This window comes from Pseudomyrmex gracilis, unplaced genomic scaffold (assembly GCF_002006095.1).
Source record: "Pseudomyrmex gracilis isolate BER0280 unplaced genomic scaffold, ASM200609v1 scaffold_11, whole genome shotgun sequence".
Lineage (NCBI taxonomy): Eukaryota > Metazoa > Arthropoda > Insecta > Hymenoptera > Formicidae > Pseudomyrmex > Pseudomyrmex gracilis.
In genome coordinates, this window is record NW_018020595.1 from 184,578 (window position 1) to 204,666 (window position 20,089).

General features: G+C 43.9%; 1 protein-coding gene across 18 annotated transcripts in view; it reads right to left on the reverse strand.

Moving 5' to 3' along the window:
- LOC109863641 (ankyrin-2-like) overlaps positions 1–20,089 on the reverse strand; it is an 81,147-nt gene that overhangs the window by 6,991 nt on the left and 54,067 nt on the right. For 12 of the 18 annotated variants that reach the window (XR_002251370.1, XM_020443998.1, XM_020443996.1 and 9 more), the window contains 3 exons: positions 4,051–19,365; positions 2,673–2,744; positions 153–1,475 (listed from right to left, as the gene is read on the reverse strand). Coding sequence is in view for 15 of the 18 variants with exons in the window: in XM_020443998.1 (XP_020299587.1) it covers positions 153–1,475; positions 2,673–2,744; positions 4,051–19,365 (16,710 nt within the window). In the remaining 3 variants the exon portion in view is untranslated. The remainder of the gene's footprint in view (positions 1–152; positions 1,476–2,672; positions 2,745–4,050; positions 19,366–20,089) is intronic. The other 6 variants (XR_002251369.1, XM_020444001.1, XR_002251371.1 and 3 more) reach the window with 4 other exon arrangements.

Sequence of the window (20,089 nt, forward strand, 5' to 3'; positions counted from 1 at the left end):
TCAACAACGTGTACAACAACCGACAGACATACACATATATCGTTGTTTTATTTTATCAGGCTCGTTCGAGAGAGTGTCCGAAAGGTAACCGGTTTTACGAGAGAGAGAGAGAGAGAGGGAGGTTTCTCAGGGGAAGTATTTACATTGCTTACTTAGAAGGCTTAGCTGTGAGAGTGCGGTACCTTGGTCGTCCTCCAACGGGGACAGCTCCGCACCTTCGTGCAGTGCTACATCCGACCCGCTGGAACTGCCCAATGTACGCCTCTTGCTCGGGGAGGTACGTCTTCTAGGTTGGGGCGAACCGTCACTGTCGGTGTCGCTGTGCATTTCGTGTCTTGAGTTACCGCCGCTCTTGTTGTTGTTGTTGTTATTGTTGTTGCTGGAGGTAAACACGTCGGCGCCCCCGTTACCGGAGCTCGGCGACGTGTCTTGGGAATATTGCGCCCCGGTTTCCCACTGCTCGCTCGCCGCCCACGAGGCGGTCTCCCCGATCTCGCTCGACTTGATCAATCGTTCCTGAAGACTCTTCAGGGCGGCCTCCGCGTCCGCCGAGTAGCCGCCGTCGCCGTCGCCGCTGCTGCTGGAAATCATCGTTCGCATCACTTTCTCGATCCTCTCGGATTCCGGCATCTTCACCTTCACGTGTTGTACGGTCGTGACCGTCTGCACTGCCGTACCGTCAGTCTCCGATTTGTCAGTCTTGCTTATCGAGGAGTCCGGAGTACACTTGTCGCCGAAGTAAAAAATTTCGCTCGGCAGCGTGCTGGCGACCTGATTTATCCTCTTCACGACCTCCTCGCGCGTCATCGGCTGCAGAGCGCTGTCCTCCGAAGTCAGAGTCACGGTCCTCACCGTTTCCACGACTCCGCCTGTTTTCAAGAGCTCCTCAAGTTTATCCGGATCGAGCGACGGATCGTCACTCACTATCGTAGTGGTGGTGGTCGTGGTCGTTGTTTGTTGTATTTGTTCCACCGAGGGATCTGTTTTCGTACTCCTTACAGTCCTTATTACGGTCTCGTTATCCGGTTTGATCGTTTCGGTCGCGCTCTTCGGCGACGCGCTCTCTTCCACCGTCTCTTTGGTCAATTCCCCGTCTGTGTACTCTCTGGTGATGTATTTGACGGTTCGTGAAACCGTTTGCGGGACGGCAATACAATCTTCCGAAAACTCAAGCGGAACGGACTCGGCGCGGATCGCCTCGCCGCTCGATTTAGGACTGCGCGAGTCAGTTTTAACGGGAATCTTACTCTTCGGACTGCTCTTGCCCGACGATTGCTCTTCCTGCGTCGTCGATCTGCCGGCCGGCTGCTGCTCAAACGTTTTACGCATTCGCGTAACGTCACCGAGCTCCAGACGGAACTCGGGTTTAGTACTCGGCTTGGTGGTGGAGTGACGCGGGGCGGGAACAGGTTGCTTTGATGGAGCAGAAGTAGCATGCCTCTCTACAGTCCCATCAATTTCAGCCGAATCATGCCCTGACCCATCCAAAAGGACATGGACAAGAACAGGAACAAGGACATAAAGCACATTGATACACACTAAGAGAATTTCAACTCTAGCCCAGCCGCCAAAGTTGGCACCGGAAAAAAGATGTCAAAGACAGCGTGTCCGCGCCTTCGCATACGTACGTGTTACACGCGCATACACACCAATAAATGTAATAATAATAAGAGGAGAGACTTGCGCGCTGGTGCACACGCACTCACGCACGCACACACGTGCGTGTTCAGTTTCAGGTGCGACAAGACCAGAGAGATTCGGAGGGAGATGCGCCTTCGGGTGTGATGCGTGCGCGGCGTGCACCGCGGTTGTTTTTTTACGTCAGCGTACGTAAATTGGGGTTTTGTTTGTTTGTTTTTTTTTTTTAGTTTTTTTTTTTTTTAGTTTTTAGTTAGTATCAATACTGCGAACAAGATTAGTCTGTTTATCAAGAAACGAAAAGAGTACACTCATTAAAAAAAAAATAAATAAAAAAAATATATAAAAAATGGTGTCGAGTCGTGGAGCGCCTCGAGTCTTACTAAAACGTACCCATCCGCCGTAAGACCAACACCGAGATTGTTTCGAGGACAACAAAATATACAACACGCTATTGCCACGCAAGTGCAAAAACGAAACTGTTTGTTACATTAACTGTAAGAAAAATTAATTATTAGAGATCTACCATCTATAGAATTCTCTCGTTATTTTAAGAGGAATTGTTTCCTTCTTGATTGCGTAAATCGCGCTTTTCAAAACGAAGCTAGAACTACTCGATATACATTATGTACATTAGAACTACAAAGATATCGACGCAGCGAGATCTCGCGAGCGCGAGAGGTCGCACACGCGTCTTTTCCTCCTCGCGTGTGAGTAGATCGGTAGTGAGAGAAAAAAAAAACAAAAACAAGAGAGAGAGATCGGTAACTATTTAGTAAGAGACGTGCGCGCAGTATCAGTTAGTATAGTGTGAAAGCGTCGGCAGGTGCTAACTATGGAAGATAAAGCTAAATATAAATGAGGGTACCAAAAAACAAGATTCTGCTATTCGTTACTGCTCTTCGAAGAAGACCAAAAAGATGATGGAGATCCGCGCAACGTGAGATTCTTTGCTTGTGTTTGTTTTCTTTTTGTGGTGTATTTGGTTTTTTTTTTTTTTTTTTTTTACTCGAGGAATATAAACTTCACATTACCTGCTTTCGTCGCGGTGTACGCCGCCTGCTCCGCCAGGTTCTGGGCGCGTCTAGCCGCCTCTTCGGTCACGTCTGAAAATTTCACACAGATCGCAAATTGAGTTCACATCGGGAAATCAGCGAACGCGACATTAAAAGCGGTGTGATTCAACAAAGATTAGAGATGATGAGATAATGAGTATTTTTTTAATATTTTTTTTTTTTTTTTTTGTTTCCCTGCATGGCATACCTCGGTTCATGCTTCGCTATATAGTTGTGGTAATCCTGTTAATTCAAGATTATGAGACATATTACCGCACAAATCGTACAAATAACAAAACACGTATGTGATCTCTATTTTGTTGTTATTATATACATATAAATATATATAGATAGATTACGCTATAAAAACGGAAAGAAAAGAAGGGACAAATCGGTTGACAAATAAGATCCCGATTTTGACGACCAACGAGAGTTGGTTTCGAACTAAAAAAAAAGTCAACTAAGAAAATTCATAATCCATCGTGGTCAAGAGATACTCTAGTTTCGTAACAAAACAACACATAACGTCCTGGAATCATGCATTAAAAATAACGAAAGTTATTAAAAATTATTATTACTGTTGTTAAAAGACGTAACTGAAAATAAGTAACAGCAAATTAATTCTATTGAACGTGGGCACACATAGGTATATCGTCTCATTTTCCATTAAGTCGTTGGCGCAAAGAGACGCGCTCGTCGTCGGTTATTTTCGACGAATCTCGGACTCGATCAATCTCGACTCTCGGAACACACACCTTTTTATATTTAAAAAAAAAAAAACAAAAAAAATAAAACTGATTGTGTCATTCGCAAATGCACAATCAGTCAACAATATACCCACATCCGACGCACAAGGAGTAAATAAATTCAAAAATCAACAAAAATACGCAGAAAATTATAAACACTAACAAGCGGTAGTATATCGAAATGTGTTCTCTGATGATGATCGTTCGCTGATGATGGATCGGCTCGCGAAAGAGCCGAGTGAGAAACGGCGAGTTGATTTGATTAGTGAACTGGAAATATATGGCAGATAGATATTAGAGAAAATGTTAGACTTCATTAATATAAAAAGTGAAATATGATGAGGGGGTGCGTATATGACGTGAGAATATATAAAAATATATATCTTTCTCTCTATCTGTATCATTACTCTCTCGGATGTCATCGAGAGTAACTAGAGCGTAGATATAAAACTTAAGTTACAAGAGAAGCGTCAACTTAATAATCATTAATCATGTTACACACAGCTGGTATGTAATACATAATGTATAGATATATATATAGATATGAATATATATATATATATATATATATATATATTTATAAGTATAAACGCAAGATTATTGCAAGATACCTTCGGTTCTACTGTCAGTGAACTCGGCGAGTAAACCGGGTGGTGGTGGAGTCGTTCGCACTGATTTTGTCACGACTGTAGTCGTGACGGATTGCCGTGTGCGAGGCTCGGGGTGCTCTATTGTCGTAGTTACCGTCTCTACTACTCTACTACGCGAGGTACCTGAATCGTCCGGCGCGACCGCCTCCTTGCCCGGACTAGTTTTTTTTTGTGGAATGCGAGATATTCTCTTAACCCTAACTGTCTCGGTTAAATGCTCGACGTCGCCCGACGACGTCTCCGGTTTGTCCGCCACCTCGGAACTACCACGAACAACTACCTCCTCCTCGACCTCGTACTCGTCTGCGAATGTTGGACCTGCTTTCTCAACGACTCGTCTTGTCTCGGTTACTTTTGAAACAGATGGAGCGTCTGCCCACGCGTCTTTCGTCATAGAAGATGACGTTTTCTGGGCGACTTTCTTTCTCGCGTCTTCCGTGAATTTGTCGGCCGTCAATTTCGGAGATTTCTCTTTCGCGTAATCGCTCTTGGCACGAGCTTCTTCCGCGACCGCTTCTTGCTTGGTCTCCTCCAAAAAGTCCTTCATGTCGTCCGCCGCGCCTTCAACCGCGTGCTTCGCGCTCTTCACCACACCCGACAGAAAACCGCCGGCCTTCTGCTTGGTCTTTTTCACGTCCTTCGCGGTCTTGTCCTTGACGGATTCCGCGGTGACCGCGATCGCGCCGACGCCAGCTGCCAACTTTTCCTTCGCTAGCTTCGTGTCCTCCCTCGCTTCGCTCACGACGGTGTCTTTGGCACGTTTAGCCTTCTGCGTCGCGTCCTGACCGGCTGACTTAACTTTCTCGCTGGCCCGCGACACGCCTTGCTCTATCTTCGATCCCGTCGTCTTCACAGTGGAAACTGTTTTTTCCTTTATACTCTTTACGCCGGAAACGCTCTTTTCCTTGACGTCCTTCGCGCCCTTCACCGTTTTATCCTTCGCGGTTTTAATCCCCTCGGCTATTTTATCCTTCTTCAGTTCGAGTTCTTTCGATCTCGTTGCCGCGGCTTCTCTGGCGAGCGCCTCCTCAGCGGCTGCTTCTCGCTTGGTCGCTTCCAGAAAGTCTTTCACGTCGTCCGTAACTTCCTTCCCGGTTTGCTTCGCACTTTGAACAACACCAGCGAGCAAATCGGCGCCTTTTTCCTTCGTCTTCTTCACGTTCTCTTCAAGTTCGCTCTTAGTCGTTTTAGCGCTGTCCGCAACAGCGTCCGCACTCGTCGCTAGCTTATCTTTCGCCGCTCTTTTATCCTCTTCGATTTTCTTCTCCAGACTTTTCTTAGCGTCCTTCGCTTCGCGCGCAACGTCCGCGGCCTTGGATTCTACTTTTTCGCCGACCTTTTTGGTCTCAATCGCTAACTTGTCAGCCGCGACCTTCGTCGTTTCCGCTGCCTGATCAGCTCCCTTGGAAATGCCATCTTTGACATCTTTGACAGTAGCTGCCACATCTTCCGTGCCGCTTTTCACGCTGGTGACGACACTATCCTTCTTCTGTTCGAGATCTTTCAATGCCGCCGCTGCCGCTTCCTTCGCGCGAGCTTCCTCCAGTTCCGCCTCGTGTTTCGTTTCATCCCAGAATTCCTTGACGTCGTCTTTCGCGCTCTCGACGGTATGTTTCGCGCTTTTAACTATTCCCGAGAGAAATCCGGATCCCTTTTCTTTAGCCTTCTTTGCTTCTTTACCTGCTTTATCTTTCGCGGTATCGGCAGCGTCAGCCGCGGCGCCAACGCCGGTGGTTACTTTCTCTTTTATCGCTTTTGCGTCGTCTTTAACTTCTTTAACAGCCGCGTCCCTCGTGTCCGAAACTCCTTGCGCGATGTCTCGCGCGGTCGAATCTACTTTTTTACCAGCTTCCTTCGCGCCCGACGTTACCTTGTCTTTGGCGGTTTTAGCAGCGTCAGAAGCTTTCTGAACGTCTTCGGCTACTTTCTCGGTAATCTTGTCTTTCGTCTGTTTTACAGCTGTGACGGTTTTGTCCGCGGCGTCTTTTACTCCGGTAACAGTCCGATCAGTTGTATCTTTTACGCCGCTTACAATCGCGTCTTTCTTTTCCTCAAGATCCTTCAAACCAGCCGCTGCGGCTTCCTTTGCACGAGCTTCTTCCAATTCAGCTTCGTGTTTTGTCTCGTCCAAAAAGTCTTTCACGTCATCCGTTGCACTTCCAACGGCATGTTTTGCGCCTTTGATTATACCCGATAAAAAGCCAGATCCCTTCTCCTTTGCTTTTTTCGCTTCCTTCGTCGCTTTATCTTTAGCCGTATCTGCGGTCTCCGCTACAGCATCAGCTCCCGCAGCCAATTGTTCTTTCACTTGTTTTGCGTCTTCCTTCGCTTCTTTTACGGCCGCATCCTTAGTGTCCTTAACGCCTTGCGCGGCGCCCTTTGCAGCTTCGCCGATTTTCTCACCAACCTTCTTCGTTTCCGTCACCGCTTTCTCAGCAGTTGCTTTCGTGGAGTCTGCGATCTTCCGAGCGTCTGCTGAAACTTCGTCCACAATTTTATCTTTCTTGTCTTTTGCCGCAGAAAGTGTTTTATCCTTTGCGTCTTTCACGTCAGCCTTGGCTTTATCTGCGGCTTCTTGAACACCTGCAACAACAGCGTCTTTTTTGTCTTTTACGTCTTTCAGACTCGTGGCAGCTTCTTCTTGAAGACGTTGCTTCTCCAACTCGGCTTCTTTCTTCGTTTCGTCCAAAAAGTCCTTGACGTCGTCAGTTGCTTCTTCGGCTGTGTGTTTCGCGCCTTTGAAAATGCCCGATAAGAAACCGCCTGTTTTGTCTTTCGCTTTCTTCGTTTTATCTTTTGCAGTGTCTGCTGCCTCTGCCGTAGCGTCAACTCCCGCTGCAAGTTTTTCTTTCGCGAGTTTTGCGTCTTCTTTCACTTCCTTCACCGCTGCGTCTTTAGTGTCTTTGACGCCTTGCGCAGCATCCTTCGCAGCTTCGCCGATTTTCTCGCCAACTTTCTTTGTTTCTGCGGTAACTTTTTCACTGACCTCTTTCGTAGCGTCAGCAACTTTTTGAGCTTCTTTGGAAACGTCTTCGGCTAACTTGTCTTTTTTATCTTTTACAGCAGCAACCGTTTTATCCTTCGCGCTTTTTACGTCGGCCACGGCTTTGTCCGTAGTGTCTTGAATGCCAGTGACAATAGCATCTTTTTTATCCTTCGCCTCTTTGAGTCCAGTAGTAGCTTTTTCTTTTACACGTTCTTCTTCCAATACGGCTTCTTTCTTTGTTTCGTCCAAAAAGTCTTTAACATCGTCAGCTGCGTCCTCTACCGCGTGTTTCGCTCCTTTAAAGATGCCGGAGAAGAAACCACCAGCTTTCTCCTTTGCTTTCTTCGCTTCCTTCGTTGCTTTATCTTTCGCAGTATCCGCAGCTTCTCCCGCAGCATCAGCTCCTGCTGTCAATTTTTCTTTCACAAGTTTTGCGTCTTCTTTGACTTCTTTAACCGCCGCATCTTTAGTGTCCTTAACGCCTTGCGCAGCATCCTTTGCAGTTTCACCGATCTTCTCACCAACTTTCTTCGTTTCCGTGGCTACCTTCTCAGCAACTGCTTTCGTGGAATCTGCGATCTTCCGGGCGTCTGTTGAAACTTCGTCTATAATTTGATCTTTTTTGTCCTTCGCTGCAGAAAGTGTTTTATCTTTTGCATCTTTTACGTCGGCAATAGCCTTGTCTGCAGTCTGTTGAACTCCAGTGACAACGGCATCTTTTTTGTCCTTTGTCTCTTTAAGTCCCGCACTGGCTTTTTCTTTCAGACGTTCTTCTTCCAATTCAGCTTCCTTCTTCGTCTCGTCCAAAAAGTCTTTCATGTCGTCCGCTGCATCTTCAACCGCATGTTTAGCGCCTTTAAAGATGCCGGAGAAGAAACCACCTGCTTTGTCTTTAGCTTTCTTTGTTTCTTTACTTATTTTATCTTTGGCATCTTCTGCGCCGTCGGCTACATCTTCGACACCAGATGTTAATTTTTCTTTCACTATTTTCGAATCATCCTTCAGTTCTTTAACAATTGCGTCTTTAGTATCTGTAATTTTCTGCGTAGTATCTTTCGCTGTTGAATCTAGTTTTCTGTCAACTTCTTTCACTTCTGATGTTATCTTGTCTCTTGCGGCTTGCGTTTTGTCTTTAGCTTTATCAATGTCCTCGGACACCTTTTCGGTTAGTCGATCCGCTGCATCCTTCGTGGCTGTTACAGTTTTGTCCTTGACGTCTTTTACTTCAGAAACTGCTCGATCTGTTGCATCTTTTACATCCGTAACAATAGCGTCCTTTTTCTTTTCCAATTCTTTCAGCTCTGCGGAAGTGGCTTCCTTTATTCGATCCTTCTCTATAGATGCATCTCGCTTCATTTCGTCTAAAAATTTACTCATATCGTCGGTTTTACTTTCGGCGCTGTGTTTCACTTCCTTAACAATACCAGTGATGAAATCAGTGCCTTTGTCTTTCGCTGTTTGAACGTCTTCTTTACCTTTCTTCACAATCGCATCTTTCTTCTCTTTGCTACTTTCTATAAGATCTTGTCCAGCTAATTTTGTTTGACCATACGCATCTTGTATGTCGGTAGCTACTTTGTCGGTTTTGTCTTTAAGACTGCCAACAGTTCTGTGAACATCATCAGATAATTTTTCTGCCATCTTATCCGAAGAGTCTCGAATTGTTGTTTTTGTCTTTTCCTTTGCATCTTTAATGCTGCTTATCGCACTATCTTTTTTGTCTTTCGCTTTTTTCAATCCCGATTCTGTCGCTTCTCTGATGCGTTCTTCCTCTGCAACCGCTCCTTTCTTAACGTCATCTGCTATTTCTTTTGCGTCAGCAGAGACATCTTCCGCCGCATGTTTCGCGCCTTTAAAGATACCGGAGAAGAAACCACCTGCTTTGTCCTTCGCTTTCTTCGCTTCTTTCGTCGCTTTATCTTTAGCCGTATCCGCAGCCTCTGCAGCAGCATCAGCTCCAGCTGCTACTTTTTCTTTCACTAGTTTTGCGTCTTCTTTTACTTCTTTCACGGCTGCGTCCTTAGTGTCTTTAACGCCTTGAGCAACATCCTTCGCAGCGTCACTTATTTTCTCTCCAACCTTCTTCGTTTCTGCGGTAACTTTTTCACTAGCTTCTTTCGTAGCGTCAGTAAGTTTTTGAGCTTCTTTCGAAACGTCTTCGGCAAGTTTATCTTTTGTTTCCTTTACAGCTGCAACTGTTTTATCTTTCGCATCCTTCACATCGGCTGCAGCTTTGTCGCCGGCAAGTCGAATTTCGGAAACAGCATCGTCCTTCTTGTCTTTCAAATCTTTGAGACCAGCAGTAACTGCATCTTTAGCACGTTCTCTTTCTAAAGAAGCTTCCCTCTTTGTTTCGTCCAAAAATTCTTTGACATCATCAGCTGCATCTTCTGCTGCGTGTTTTGAGCCTTTAAAGATGCCAGAAAAGAAACCACCAGCTTTCTCCTTTGCTTTCTTTGCTTCTTTCTTCGCTTTATCTTTAGCCGTATCTGCAGCTTCTGCCGCAGCATCAGCTCCAGCTGCTACTTTTTCTTTCGCTAGTTTTGCATCTTCTTTTACTTCTTTGACAGCTGCGTCCTTAGTGTCTTTAACGCCTTGCGCGACGTCCTTCGCACCATCACTTATTTTCTCCACACCCTTCTTCGCTTCCGTGGTAACTTTCTCACTGCCTTTTTTCGCAGCGTCTACTACTTTCTGAGCTTCCGTTGAAACGTCATCAACAACCTTATCTTTTTTATCTTTCACAGCCGCAACAGTTTTATCTTTCGCATCCTTCACATCGGCTACGGCTTTTTCGGTGACGTCTTGAATTCCGGCCACAGCATCGTCTCTTTTGTCTTTCAAATCCTTGAGACCAGCAGTAACTGAATCTTTAGCACGTTCTTTTTCTACGGAAGCTTCTCTCTTCGTCTCGTCCACAAAGTCCTTGACGTCGTCAGCTGCTTCTTCGGCTGTGTGTTTTGCGCCTTTGAAAATGCCCGATAAGAAACCGCCTGTTTTGTCTTTCGCTTTCTTTGCTTTATCTTTTGCAGTATCTGCTGCTTCTGCCGCAGCGTCAACTCCCGCTGCAAGTTTTTCTTTCGCGAGTTTTGCGTCTTCTTTCACTTCCTTTACCGCTGCGTCTTTAGCGTCTTTAACGCCTTGCGCAACATCTTTTGCGGAGTCACTTATTTTATCACCAACTTTCTTCGTTTCTGCGGTAACTTTTTCTTTAGTTTCTTTCGTAGCGTCAGCAACTTTTTGAGCTTCTTTCGAAACATCTTCGGCAAGTTTATCTTTTTTATCTTTTACAGCCGTAACTGTTTTGTCCTTTGCGTCTTTTACATCGGCAATAACTTTGTCCGCGGTATCTTGAACTCCTGTAACAATGGCATCTTTTTTATCTTTAGCCTCTTTAAGTTCCGCACTAGCTTTTTCTTTCAAACGTTCTTCTTCCAATTCAGCTTCTTTCTTCGTTTCGTCCAAAAAGTCCTTGACGTCGTCGACTGCTTCTTCGGCTGCGTGTTTTGCGCCTTTGAAGATGCCCGATAAGAAACCACCTGTTTTGTCTTTCGCTTTCTTCGCTTCTTTCTTCGCTTTATCTTTTGCAGTATCTGCTGCCTCTGCCGCAGCGTCAACTCCCGCTCCAAGTTTTTCTTTAGCGAGTTTTGCGTCTTCTTTCACTTCCTTCACCGCTGCGTCTTTAGTGTCTTTGACGCCAAGAGCTACATCCTTCGCAGCGTCGCCAATTTTTTCACCAATTTTCTTTGTTTCTGTAGTGACTTTTTCAGTAGTTTCTTTCGTAACATCAGCAACTTTCTGAGCTTCTTTCGAGACGTCTTCGACAAGCTTATCTTTTTTATCTTTTACAGCCGCAACTGTTTTATCTTTTGCGTCTTTTACGTCGGCTACAGTTTTGTCGGCGACATCTTGAATTTCCGTCACAGCATCGTCTTTTTTGTCTTTCAATTCTTTGACACCAGTGGTAACTGCGTCTTTAGCACGTTCTTTTTCCAAAGATGCTTCTCGTTTTGTTTCGTCCAAAAAGTCTTTGACATCGTCAGCTGTCTCATCTGCTGCGTGTTTTGCGCCTTTAAAAATGCCTGAGAAGAAACCACCAGCTTTCTCCTTCGCTTTCTTTGCTTCCTTCGTCGCTTTATCTTTTGCAGTATCCGCAGCTTCTCCCGCAGCATCAGCTCCTGCTGTTAATTTTTCTTTCACAAGTTTTGCGTCTTCTTTAACTTCTTTAACTGCTGCATCCTTAGTATCCTTAACACTTTGCGCAGCGTCTTTTGCAGTTTCACTTATTTTTTCACCGACTGTTTTTGTTTTTGTTGCTACTGTTTCACCAGCTGCTTTCGTAGCGTCCGTAACTTTTTGTGCGTCTGCCGCAACTTCTTTTGCAATTTTGTCTTTTGTGTCTTTTACAGCTGAAACTGTTTTATCTTTTGCGTCCTTCATGTCGGTTACGGCTTTGTCTGCGGTATCTTGAACTCCTGTAACAATGGCATCCTTTTTATCTTTCGCCTCTTTAAGTCCCGCACTTGCTTTTTCTTTCAGATGTTCTTCTTCCAATTCAGCTTCTTTCTTTGTTTCGTCCAAAAAGTCCTTAACGTCGTCAGCTGCGTCTTCTACTGCATGTTTTGCGCCTTTGAAGATGCCAGAGAAGAAACCACTTGTTTTATCTTTTGCTTTCTTCGCTTCCTTCTTCGCTTTATCCTTAGCACTATCTGCAGCTTCCGCTGCAGCATCAGCTCCAGCTGTTACTTTTTCTTTCACTATCTTGGCGTCTTCTTTCACTTCTTTTACCACAGCATCCTTCTTGTCCTTAACACTTTGCGCAACATCTTTTGCAGTTTCACTTATTTTTTCACCAACTTTTTTTGTTTCTGCCTCTATTTTTTCGCCTGTTGATTTTGTGGTATCGACAACCTTTTGTGCATCTTTGGAAATTTCGTCTCCAACTTTATCTTTAAGATCAGAAAGTGTGTGAGTGGCGGTTTTTGCATCTGTTGCGACTTTGTCAGAACTTTCTTGAACTTTGGTGACAACTGCATCCTTTTGATCTTTCAAGTCTTTAATACCAACAGCAACTTTTTCTTTAACAATTTCCTTTTCTTGATCGAGATCTTTCTTCGTTTCGTCTACGTAATCTTTCACGTCATGTGATGCTTCTTCCACTGTGTGTTTTGTGCTTTTGAATATTCCCGAAAGAAAACCACTGCCTTTGTCTTTAGCTTTCTTCGCCTCCTTTGCTACCGTATCTTTTGAAGCTGAGACAGCATTTGTTACTGCATCGCTTCCCTCTTTTAGTTTGTCTTTCGATGCTTGTACATCTTCCTTAATTTCTTTTGCAACAGCATCCTTAACATCTGCAGCTCCTTGCGTGATATCACCAGCTATTTGCTTTGTATCAGTAACTACTGTATCGCCAGCTGCCTTAGTTGCATCAGTAATATCCTTAACTTTGTCGCTTACTTTTTTACTTACACTATCCTTTGTGTCTTTCATTTCGGCAACAACAGTGTCCTTCTTTCGCTCTAGATCTTTTAGTTCCGCTTCCGCTGCTTCTTTCGCGAGCGCTTGCTCCAATGCTGCCTCTTTTTTCGTTTCTTCCAAGAAATCTTTTACATTATCAGCTGCACTATCTATAGAATGTTTTGATCCTTTGAATATTCCTGAAAGAAAACCACTTGCTTTGTCTTTGGCTTTCTTCGCTTCTTTCGCCGCTTTATCTTTAGCCGTATCTGCAGCGTCTGCCGCAGCATCAGCTCCGGCTGCTATTTTTTCTTTCACTAGTTTTGCGTCTTCGTTTACTTCTTTCACGGCTGCATCCTTAGTGTCTTTTGTGTCTTGAGCAACATCTTTTGCAACGTCACTTATTTTCTCTCCAACTTTCTTTGTTTCTGTGGTAACTTTCTCTTTGGCCTCCTTCGTAGCGTCAGCAACTTTTTGAGCTTCTTTCGATACATCTCCGGCAAGTTTATCTTTTTTATCTTTTACAGCTGCAACTGTTTTATCTTTCGCGTCCTTTACATCGGCTACAACTTTGTCGGCAGTGTGTTGAATTCCAGAAGCAGCATCGTCCTTCTTGTCTTTCAAATCTTTGAGACCAGCAGTAACTGCATCTTTAGCACGTTCTCTTTCTAATGAAGCTTCTCTCTTCGTTTCATCCAAGAATTCTTTAACATCGTCAGCTGCATCTTCTGCTGAGTGCTTTGCGCCTTTAAAGATGCCAGAGAAGAAACCACCGGCTTTCTCCTTTGCTTTTTTAGCTTCTTTTTTTGCTTTGTCTTTAGCAGTATCTGCAGCCTCCGCCGCAGCATCAGCTCCAGCTGCAAGTTTTTCTTTCGTGAGTTTGGCGTCTTCTTTGACTTCTGTAACGGCTGCATTTTTAGTATCCTTAACGCCTTGCGCAACATCTTTTGCAGCGTCACTTATCTTATCGCCAACTTTCTTAGTTTCTGCGGTTACTTTCTCTTTGACCTCTTTCGTAGCGTCAGCAACTTTTTGAGATTCTTTCGAAACATCTTCGGCAAGTTTATCTTTTTTGTCCTTTACAACAGCAACTGTTTTATCTTTTGCATCTTTCATATCGGCTACGGCTTTATCCGTCGTATCTTGAATTCCTGTGACAATAGCATCTTTCTTATCTTTTACCTCTTTAAGTCCCGCACTGGTTTTTTCTTTCAGACGTTCTTCTTCCAATTCAGCTTCTTTCTTTGTTTCGTCCAAAAAGTCCTTGACGTCGTCAGCTGCTTCTTCGGCTGCGTGTTTTGCGCCTTTAAAAATGCCCGTAAAGAAACCACCCGTTTTCTCTTTTGCTTTCTTTGCTTCCTTCTTCGCTTTATCTTTAGCAGTATCAGCAGCCTCCAATGCAGCATCAGTTTCAGCAGCTACTTTTTCTTTCACTATCTTGGCGTCTTCTTTCACTTCTTTAACAGCTGCATCCTTAGTATCCTTAACTCCTTGCGCAACATCTTTTGCAGTGTCACTTATTTTTTCGCCAACTTTCTTAGTTTCTGCAGTAGCTTTCTCTTTGGCCTCTTTCGTAGCTTCAGCAACTTTTTGAGCTTCTTTCGAAACATCTTCCGCAAGTTTATCTTTTTTGTCTTTTACAACAGCAACTGTTTTATCTTTTGCATCTTTCATATCGGCTACGGCTTTATCCGCGGTATCTTGAACTCCTGTGACAATGACATCTTTTTTATCTTTAGCCTCTTTAAGTCCCGCACTAGCTTTTTCTCTCAGACGTTCTTCTTCCAATTCAGCTTCTTTCTTCGTTTCGTCCAAGAAGTCCTTGACGTCGTCCGCTGTTTCTTCTGCTGCGTGTTTTGCGCCTTTAAATATTCCGGAGAAGAAACCTCCTGCTTTGTCTTTTGCTTTCTTTGCTTCTTTCGTCGCTTTATCTTTAGCCGTGTCTGCAGCCTCCGCCGCAGCGTCAGTTCCTGCTGCAAGTTTTTCTTTCATTAGTTTTGCATCTTCTTTTACTTCTTTCACGGCTGCATCCTTTGTGTCTTTAGCGTCTTGAGCAACATCCTTTGCAGCGTCACTTATTTTTTCTCCAATTTTCTTTGTTTCTGCACTAACTTTCTCTTTGGTCTCTCTTGTAGCGTCAGCAACTTTTTGAGCTTCTTTCGAGACGTCATCGGCAAGCTTATCTTTTTTATCTTTTACTGCAGTAATTGTTTTGTCCTTCACATCTTTTACGTCTGCTACGGTTTTATCCGCAACGTCTTTAATACCGGCAACAGTATCGTCTTTTTTGTCCTTCAGATCCTTGAGACCAGTAGTAACTGCATCTTTAGCACGTTCCTTTTCTAAGGACGCTTCTCGTTTTGTTTCGTCCAAAAACTCTTTGATATCGTCAGCTGTTTCGTCTGCTGCGTGCTTCGCGCCTTTAAAAATGCCTGAGAAGAAACCACCTGCTTTATCTTTTGCTTTTTTTGCTTCCTTTGTCGCTTTATCTTTTGCCGTATCCGCAGCTTCTGCCGCAGCATCAGCTCCAGCTGCTACTTTTTCTTTCGCGAGTTTTGCGTCTTCTTTCACTTCTTTAACAGCTGCGTCCTTAGTATCCTTAACGTCTTGCGCTACATCTTTTGCAACGTCACCAATTTTCTCGCCGATTTTCTTTGTTTTTGTAGTAACTTTTTCAGTAGTTTCTTTCGTAGCGTCGGCAACTTTCTGAGCTTCTTTCGAGACGCCGTCGACAAATTTATCTTTTGTATCTTTTACTACAGTAACTGTTTTGTCCTTCACATCTTTGACGTCTGTTACGGTTTTGTCTGCAGCGTCTTTAATTTCGTCTACAGTATCATCTTTTTTGTCTTTTAGTTCTTTGAGACCAGTAGCAACTGCATCTTTTGCACGTTCTTTTTCCAAAGATGCTTCTCGTTTTGTTTCGTCCAAAAAGTCTTTGACATCGTCAGATGTTTCGTCTGCTGCGTGCTTGGCGCCTTTAAAAATGCCGGAGAAGAAACCACCAGCTTTCTCCTTTGCTTTCTTTGCTTCTTTTGTCGCTTTATCTTTTGCAGTATCTGCAGCTTCCGCTGTAGCATCAGCTCCAGCTGCTACTTTTTCTTTCACGAGTTTTGCGTCTTCTTTCACTTCTTTAATAGCTGCGTCCTTAGTATCTTTAACGCCTTGCGCAACATCTTTTGCAGCGTCACTTATCTTTTCGCCAACTTTCTTAGTTTCTGCGGTAACTTTCTCTTTGACCTCTTTTTTAGCGTCAGCAACTTTTTGAGCTTCTGTCGAAACATCTTCGGCAAGTTTATCTTTTTTGTCCTTTACAACCGCAACTGTTTTATCCTTTGTATCTTTTACATCGGCAATAGCTTTGTCTTTAGTATCTTGAACTCCTCTAACAATAGCGTCTGTTTTATCTTTCGCCTCTTTAAGTTCCCCACTTGCTTTTTCTTTCAGACGTTCTTCTTCCAATTCAGCTTCTTTTTTCGTCTCGTCCAAAAAGTCTTTAACTTCGTCTGCTGCATCTTCTGCCGCGTGTTTTACGCCTTTAAATATGCCAGAGAAGAAACCTCCTGTTTTCTCTTTTGCTTTCTTTGCTTCCTTCGTTGCTTTATCTTTAGCAGCATCTGCAGCATCCACTGCAGCATCAGTTCCAGCTGCCACTTTTTCTTTTACTAATTTTGCATCTTCTTTTGCTTCTTTAACCGCCGCTTCTTTAGTATCTTTAATGCCATCTGCAATGTCTGCCGCAGTGTCGCCAATTTTCTCACCAACTTTCTTTGTTCCTGTAATTACTTCTTTGCCTGCTGTTTTTGTAGCATCTGCAACTTCTTTTGCGTCTTTCGCGACTTTTTCGGTACCTGCTTTTGCGAGATCCGCAGCTTTCTCCGCATCTTTTGATATTTTCTCTGCAACTGTATCTTTTTTCCCTTTTACAAATGATATTGTTTTGTCTTTTGCATCTTTAACGTCTGTCGCAGCTTTGTCAGCAATATCTTTCGTAGTAGCTACAACGCTGTCTTTTTTCTGTTCCAAGGTTTCCAAGCCATCTTTTGCTGCCTCTTTTGTTCGCGCTTCCTCCAAAGCAGCTTCTTTCTTGGTTTCGTCTAAAAATTCTTTGACATCATCAGATACTTCATCCACAGCGTGTTTCGCGCCCTTGAATATTCCCGATAAGAAGCCCGATCCTTTTTCTTTAGCTTTCTTAGATTCTTTCGCTGCTTTATCTTTCGCAACTTCGACGCTGTCAGTAATATCACGCGCTTTCTCGTCTACCTTCTTGTCGATCACATCTTTACCATCTTTGACTGCTTTCCCGACATCTTCTACTGTAGTGACAACGTGCTCTCGCACCTGTTTGACTTCTGATGCTATTTTACCATTTTTATCTTTTGGTTCGGTTGGACGTTTATCTTTGGAATGGTCTGTATCCGTTTGTTCGCCTGTGAGAATCGACATGTTTCGCGTATCCTCCAGGAACTTCGCTGTTGCGTCTCGTAGCTTCTCGTGATCGCTTTCTGGTAACTCGAGTGACGGTGTCTTTTCCTTGGATCTGCTTCTGGAACTTCTCGCTTGTCTTGGGCTTCTGAATATGCCAAAAATGCCGCTTCCCTTGTCTTTTTCAGCGACTTCACCCTCAGGAATAATAGATTTCTTAAGTTGCTCGTGATCAACAGGTGGGGATTTTGAAACTACTTCCGATATTTTGTCTTCGGGATGATGCAGGGTATCTGCTACCTGTTTTGTATCTTCCAGAAGTTTTGCCGTTGCCAGTCGAACTTCTTCATCGCCACTGTCGAAGGAAGTCTCTTTGGAAGAACTCTGTTCCCGAGATCTACTTCTCTTCTTGCTCTTCAACTTCGGACTTTTGAACATGCCGAAGAAACCGCCGCTCTTCTCCTTGGTTTCGTCACTCGCTTCTTTTTCCGCCTCGGATGTCTTCGGTTCCGGTGTTTCAGATTTTCTTTCCGTGGCAGATTTCTCAGCGCTCGTTTTTTCTGACTTTTGTTCAGGTTTTTTGTCGGTATCCGCTTTTTCTTGTATCACTTCGCGAACGACAGTTTTCTCGACGACTGTGGTCTTAGGTTGGATCACATCGTAAGACTTGCTGATTTTATCTGCAGGTATATCCACGTCGTAGTGCGTAGTCGACGTAAAAGTACGCACCTCTTCTTTGGGAGTGACTTTCGTGCCGTCGCTTTTGTATGCCACCGGCAATACGCTGGTATCAGCAATCTTGCGTGTGTCATCTAAAAGCTTCTCCGTCATGACTTTGATTTCCTCGTCACCGCTATCAAACGACGTTTCTTTCGATTTGCCGAGTTTCTTCTCCTTCGTCTTTGGACTTCTAAAGATACCGAAGAAGCTACCTTTTTCCTTAGTTTGGTCATCTCTTTCGTCGTCCTTTCGTGGCTGTTCGTCCGCCGATGCGACAACTTTCTCGATCGGTTTGCTCTTGGCATCCTCGATGACTTTTACAGCTTTTTCAATTTCAGTGTCTAGTGCACTTGACACTTCAGGAAGTTCCTTAGACGCTTCGGCCTCTTTCAGTTCTTTTTGAATTTCCAACAACATTTCGTTTTCCTTCGCAATTGTTTCCAGCTTCTTCTTCTCTTTCTTCGCAATCTGTTCCGCAGATTCTTTTGGCTTTTCGACGTGAATAGCGGGTATTACCGCACCATCCTCCTCCTTTTTCGACTTGCCTTTGAACAAACTCGAGAAGAAGCCCGACTTATCTTTGCCGTCGTCGTCGCTGTCGACGACTTCCGTCTTTTCTTCTTTTACAACGCTTTCCGCAGCCTTAGTGGGACCTTCGTAAGGTACGTGCATGTTCGCGGCAACTCGTCTGGAGTCGTCCAAGAATTCCATGGTAGCGGATTTCACATCAGGCGCGACAGTAATTTCTGCGAGTTTACTGTCGAAATGCGAATCCGTTATTTCGGCGGACGGAAGTTCCGATTGTTTGTCCGAAACTTTCGCAACAGCTTTCGGTTCCTCGTCGCCGCTGTCGAAGGACGTGTCCTTGGAGCCCTTCTTGCTCTTCTTCAATCTGGAACCCTTGAAAATGCCCGAGAATATTCCGCCGCTCTTGTCCTTCGTTTTCTTCGTCTCTTCATCCGATTTTTCTTCCGTGCTGTCTGCAGGATGCTGCGTGTTGTAAACGTCTTCGTAAGCCGAGACTTTCGCAGATTTTGCAACAGTTTCCTTGTCCTTTTCTTTATCCTTCAATTTATCCTGATCTTGATCTTTCGCTTTGTCCTTGTCCGCAGGAGCTTTCACTTCCGGTTTCTTCTGATCTGTTCGAGTCACACTTTCAACCTTCACAATCTTCTGCGCGCTACGCGTGTCCGTCTTAGAAGTTACGTCCGGAATTATTTTTTCGTCAACTTCCTTACCTTCTCTAGATTGCTTCTCTTTTTCACTAACAACGTCTTTCTTGTCGGGAGAAACAATTACCGTTTCTTTCGTGGTCACAGTCTTAGTCGGCGTCTGATCGGACTGCTTGATTACCGTAGTAGTAGTGGTTTTAGTAACTACCGTCTGACTTACTTTCGGATCACCGCTAACGGAAACTACTGTTTTTGAAGTACTAACTTTGGGAACTGGCTTTACATCGCGATGCTGCCTAATCATTGGCGGTTCGACGCTCGGCAATTGCTCGGTAACCGATTTGGAAACAATACCTTTCGGCTCGGCGGCCGCTTTGTCTAACTGAACATTAACTAAAGTCTGCCCTATAGCACCCCGTGCCTCTTTACCGTCCCGCGCATCATCATCATAAACCACCGACCACCCTTCCTTTGCTAACTTCCCCTTCTCTTTCTCAGCGTCTGCTATTACACCTGTTAATTAAGTATCATATATTTTAGCCATCTGTATATGTAATAAAAAATAAAGGAACACAATTTTATTGTCAATTTTTCGCCATCATTAGTGTAAGCTGGCTCGCTCTTTGATTGCTCTTTTTTTTTTTACTGTACTGCTGTTAGACTGTAGTGTGATTTGTGCGTGGAGTGTGTATGTGCTGTGGAGCAGCCATCTTCTCTTCTACATCAATACGTTACATTTCGAGACGAACATGTGGCTCAAGAAGGAGAAGTAATGCTAATTTAATGTGTCACAATCAATACGTGACGTAAATAGAAAAATTTCTCAAATTTTAACGTAACCAGTTTCCGGCAAAAAAAAAAAAAAAAAATGTTTGACAGTAACTTGCAATTTCAAAATATCTCTCAAAAGAAAATATTTCGATTAGTGCTGAATTAATATAATTACATGAATCAAAACGCTTTTGAAAAATGAAGCTGTTAGAATACAAACAATGTAGTAGTACGTGTGTTCAGCTTCACTAAAACCAAAACTACTTGACTACTGTTTTGAACAAGGATAGCATTACTCTATTAGTGATAATTCAACAAATTTTAATCTATCAATTATTGATATAAAAGGGAGAATACTTTGATGTATATGACGTTGACAGTCGTTTTCAAGAGCTTGTGTTCGCACAATCCTGAAAAATCGATCCGAGATCTCAGTTCGAAAAAAAAGTTAAAACTTAATTAAGCT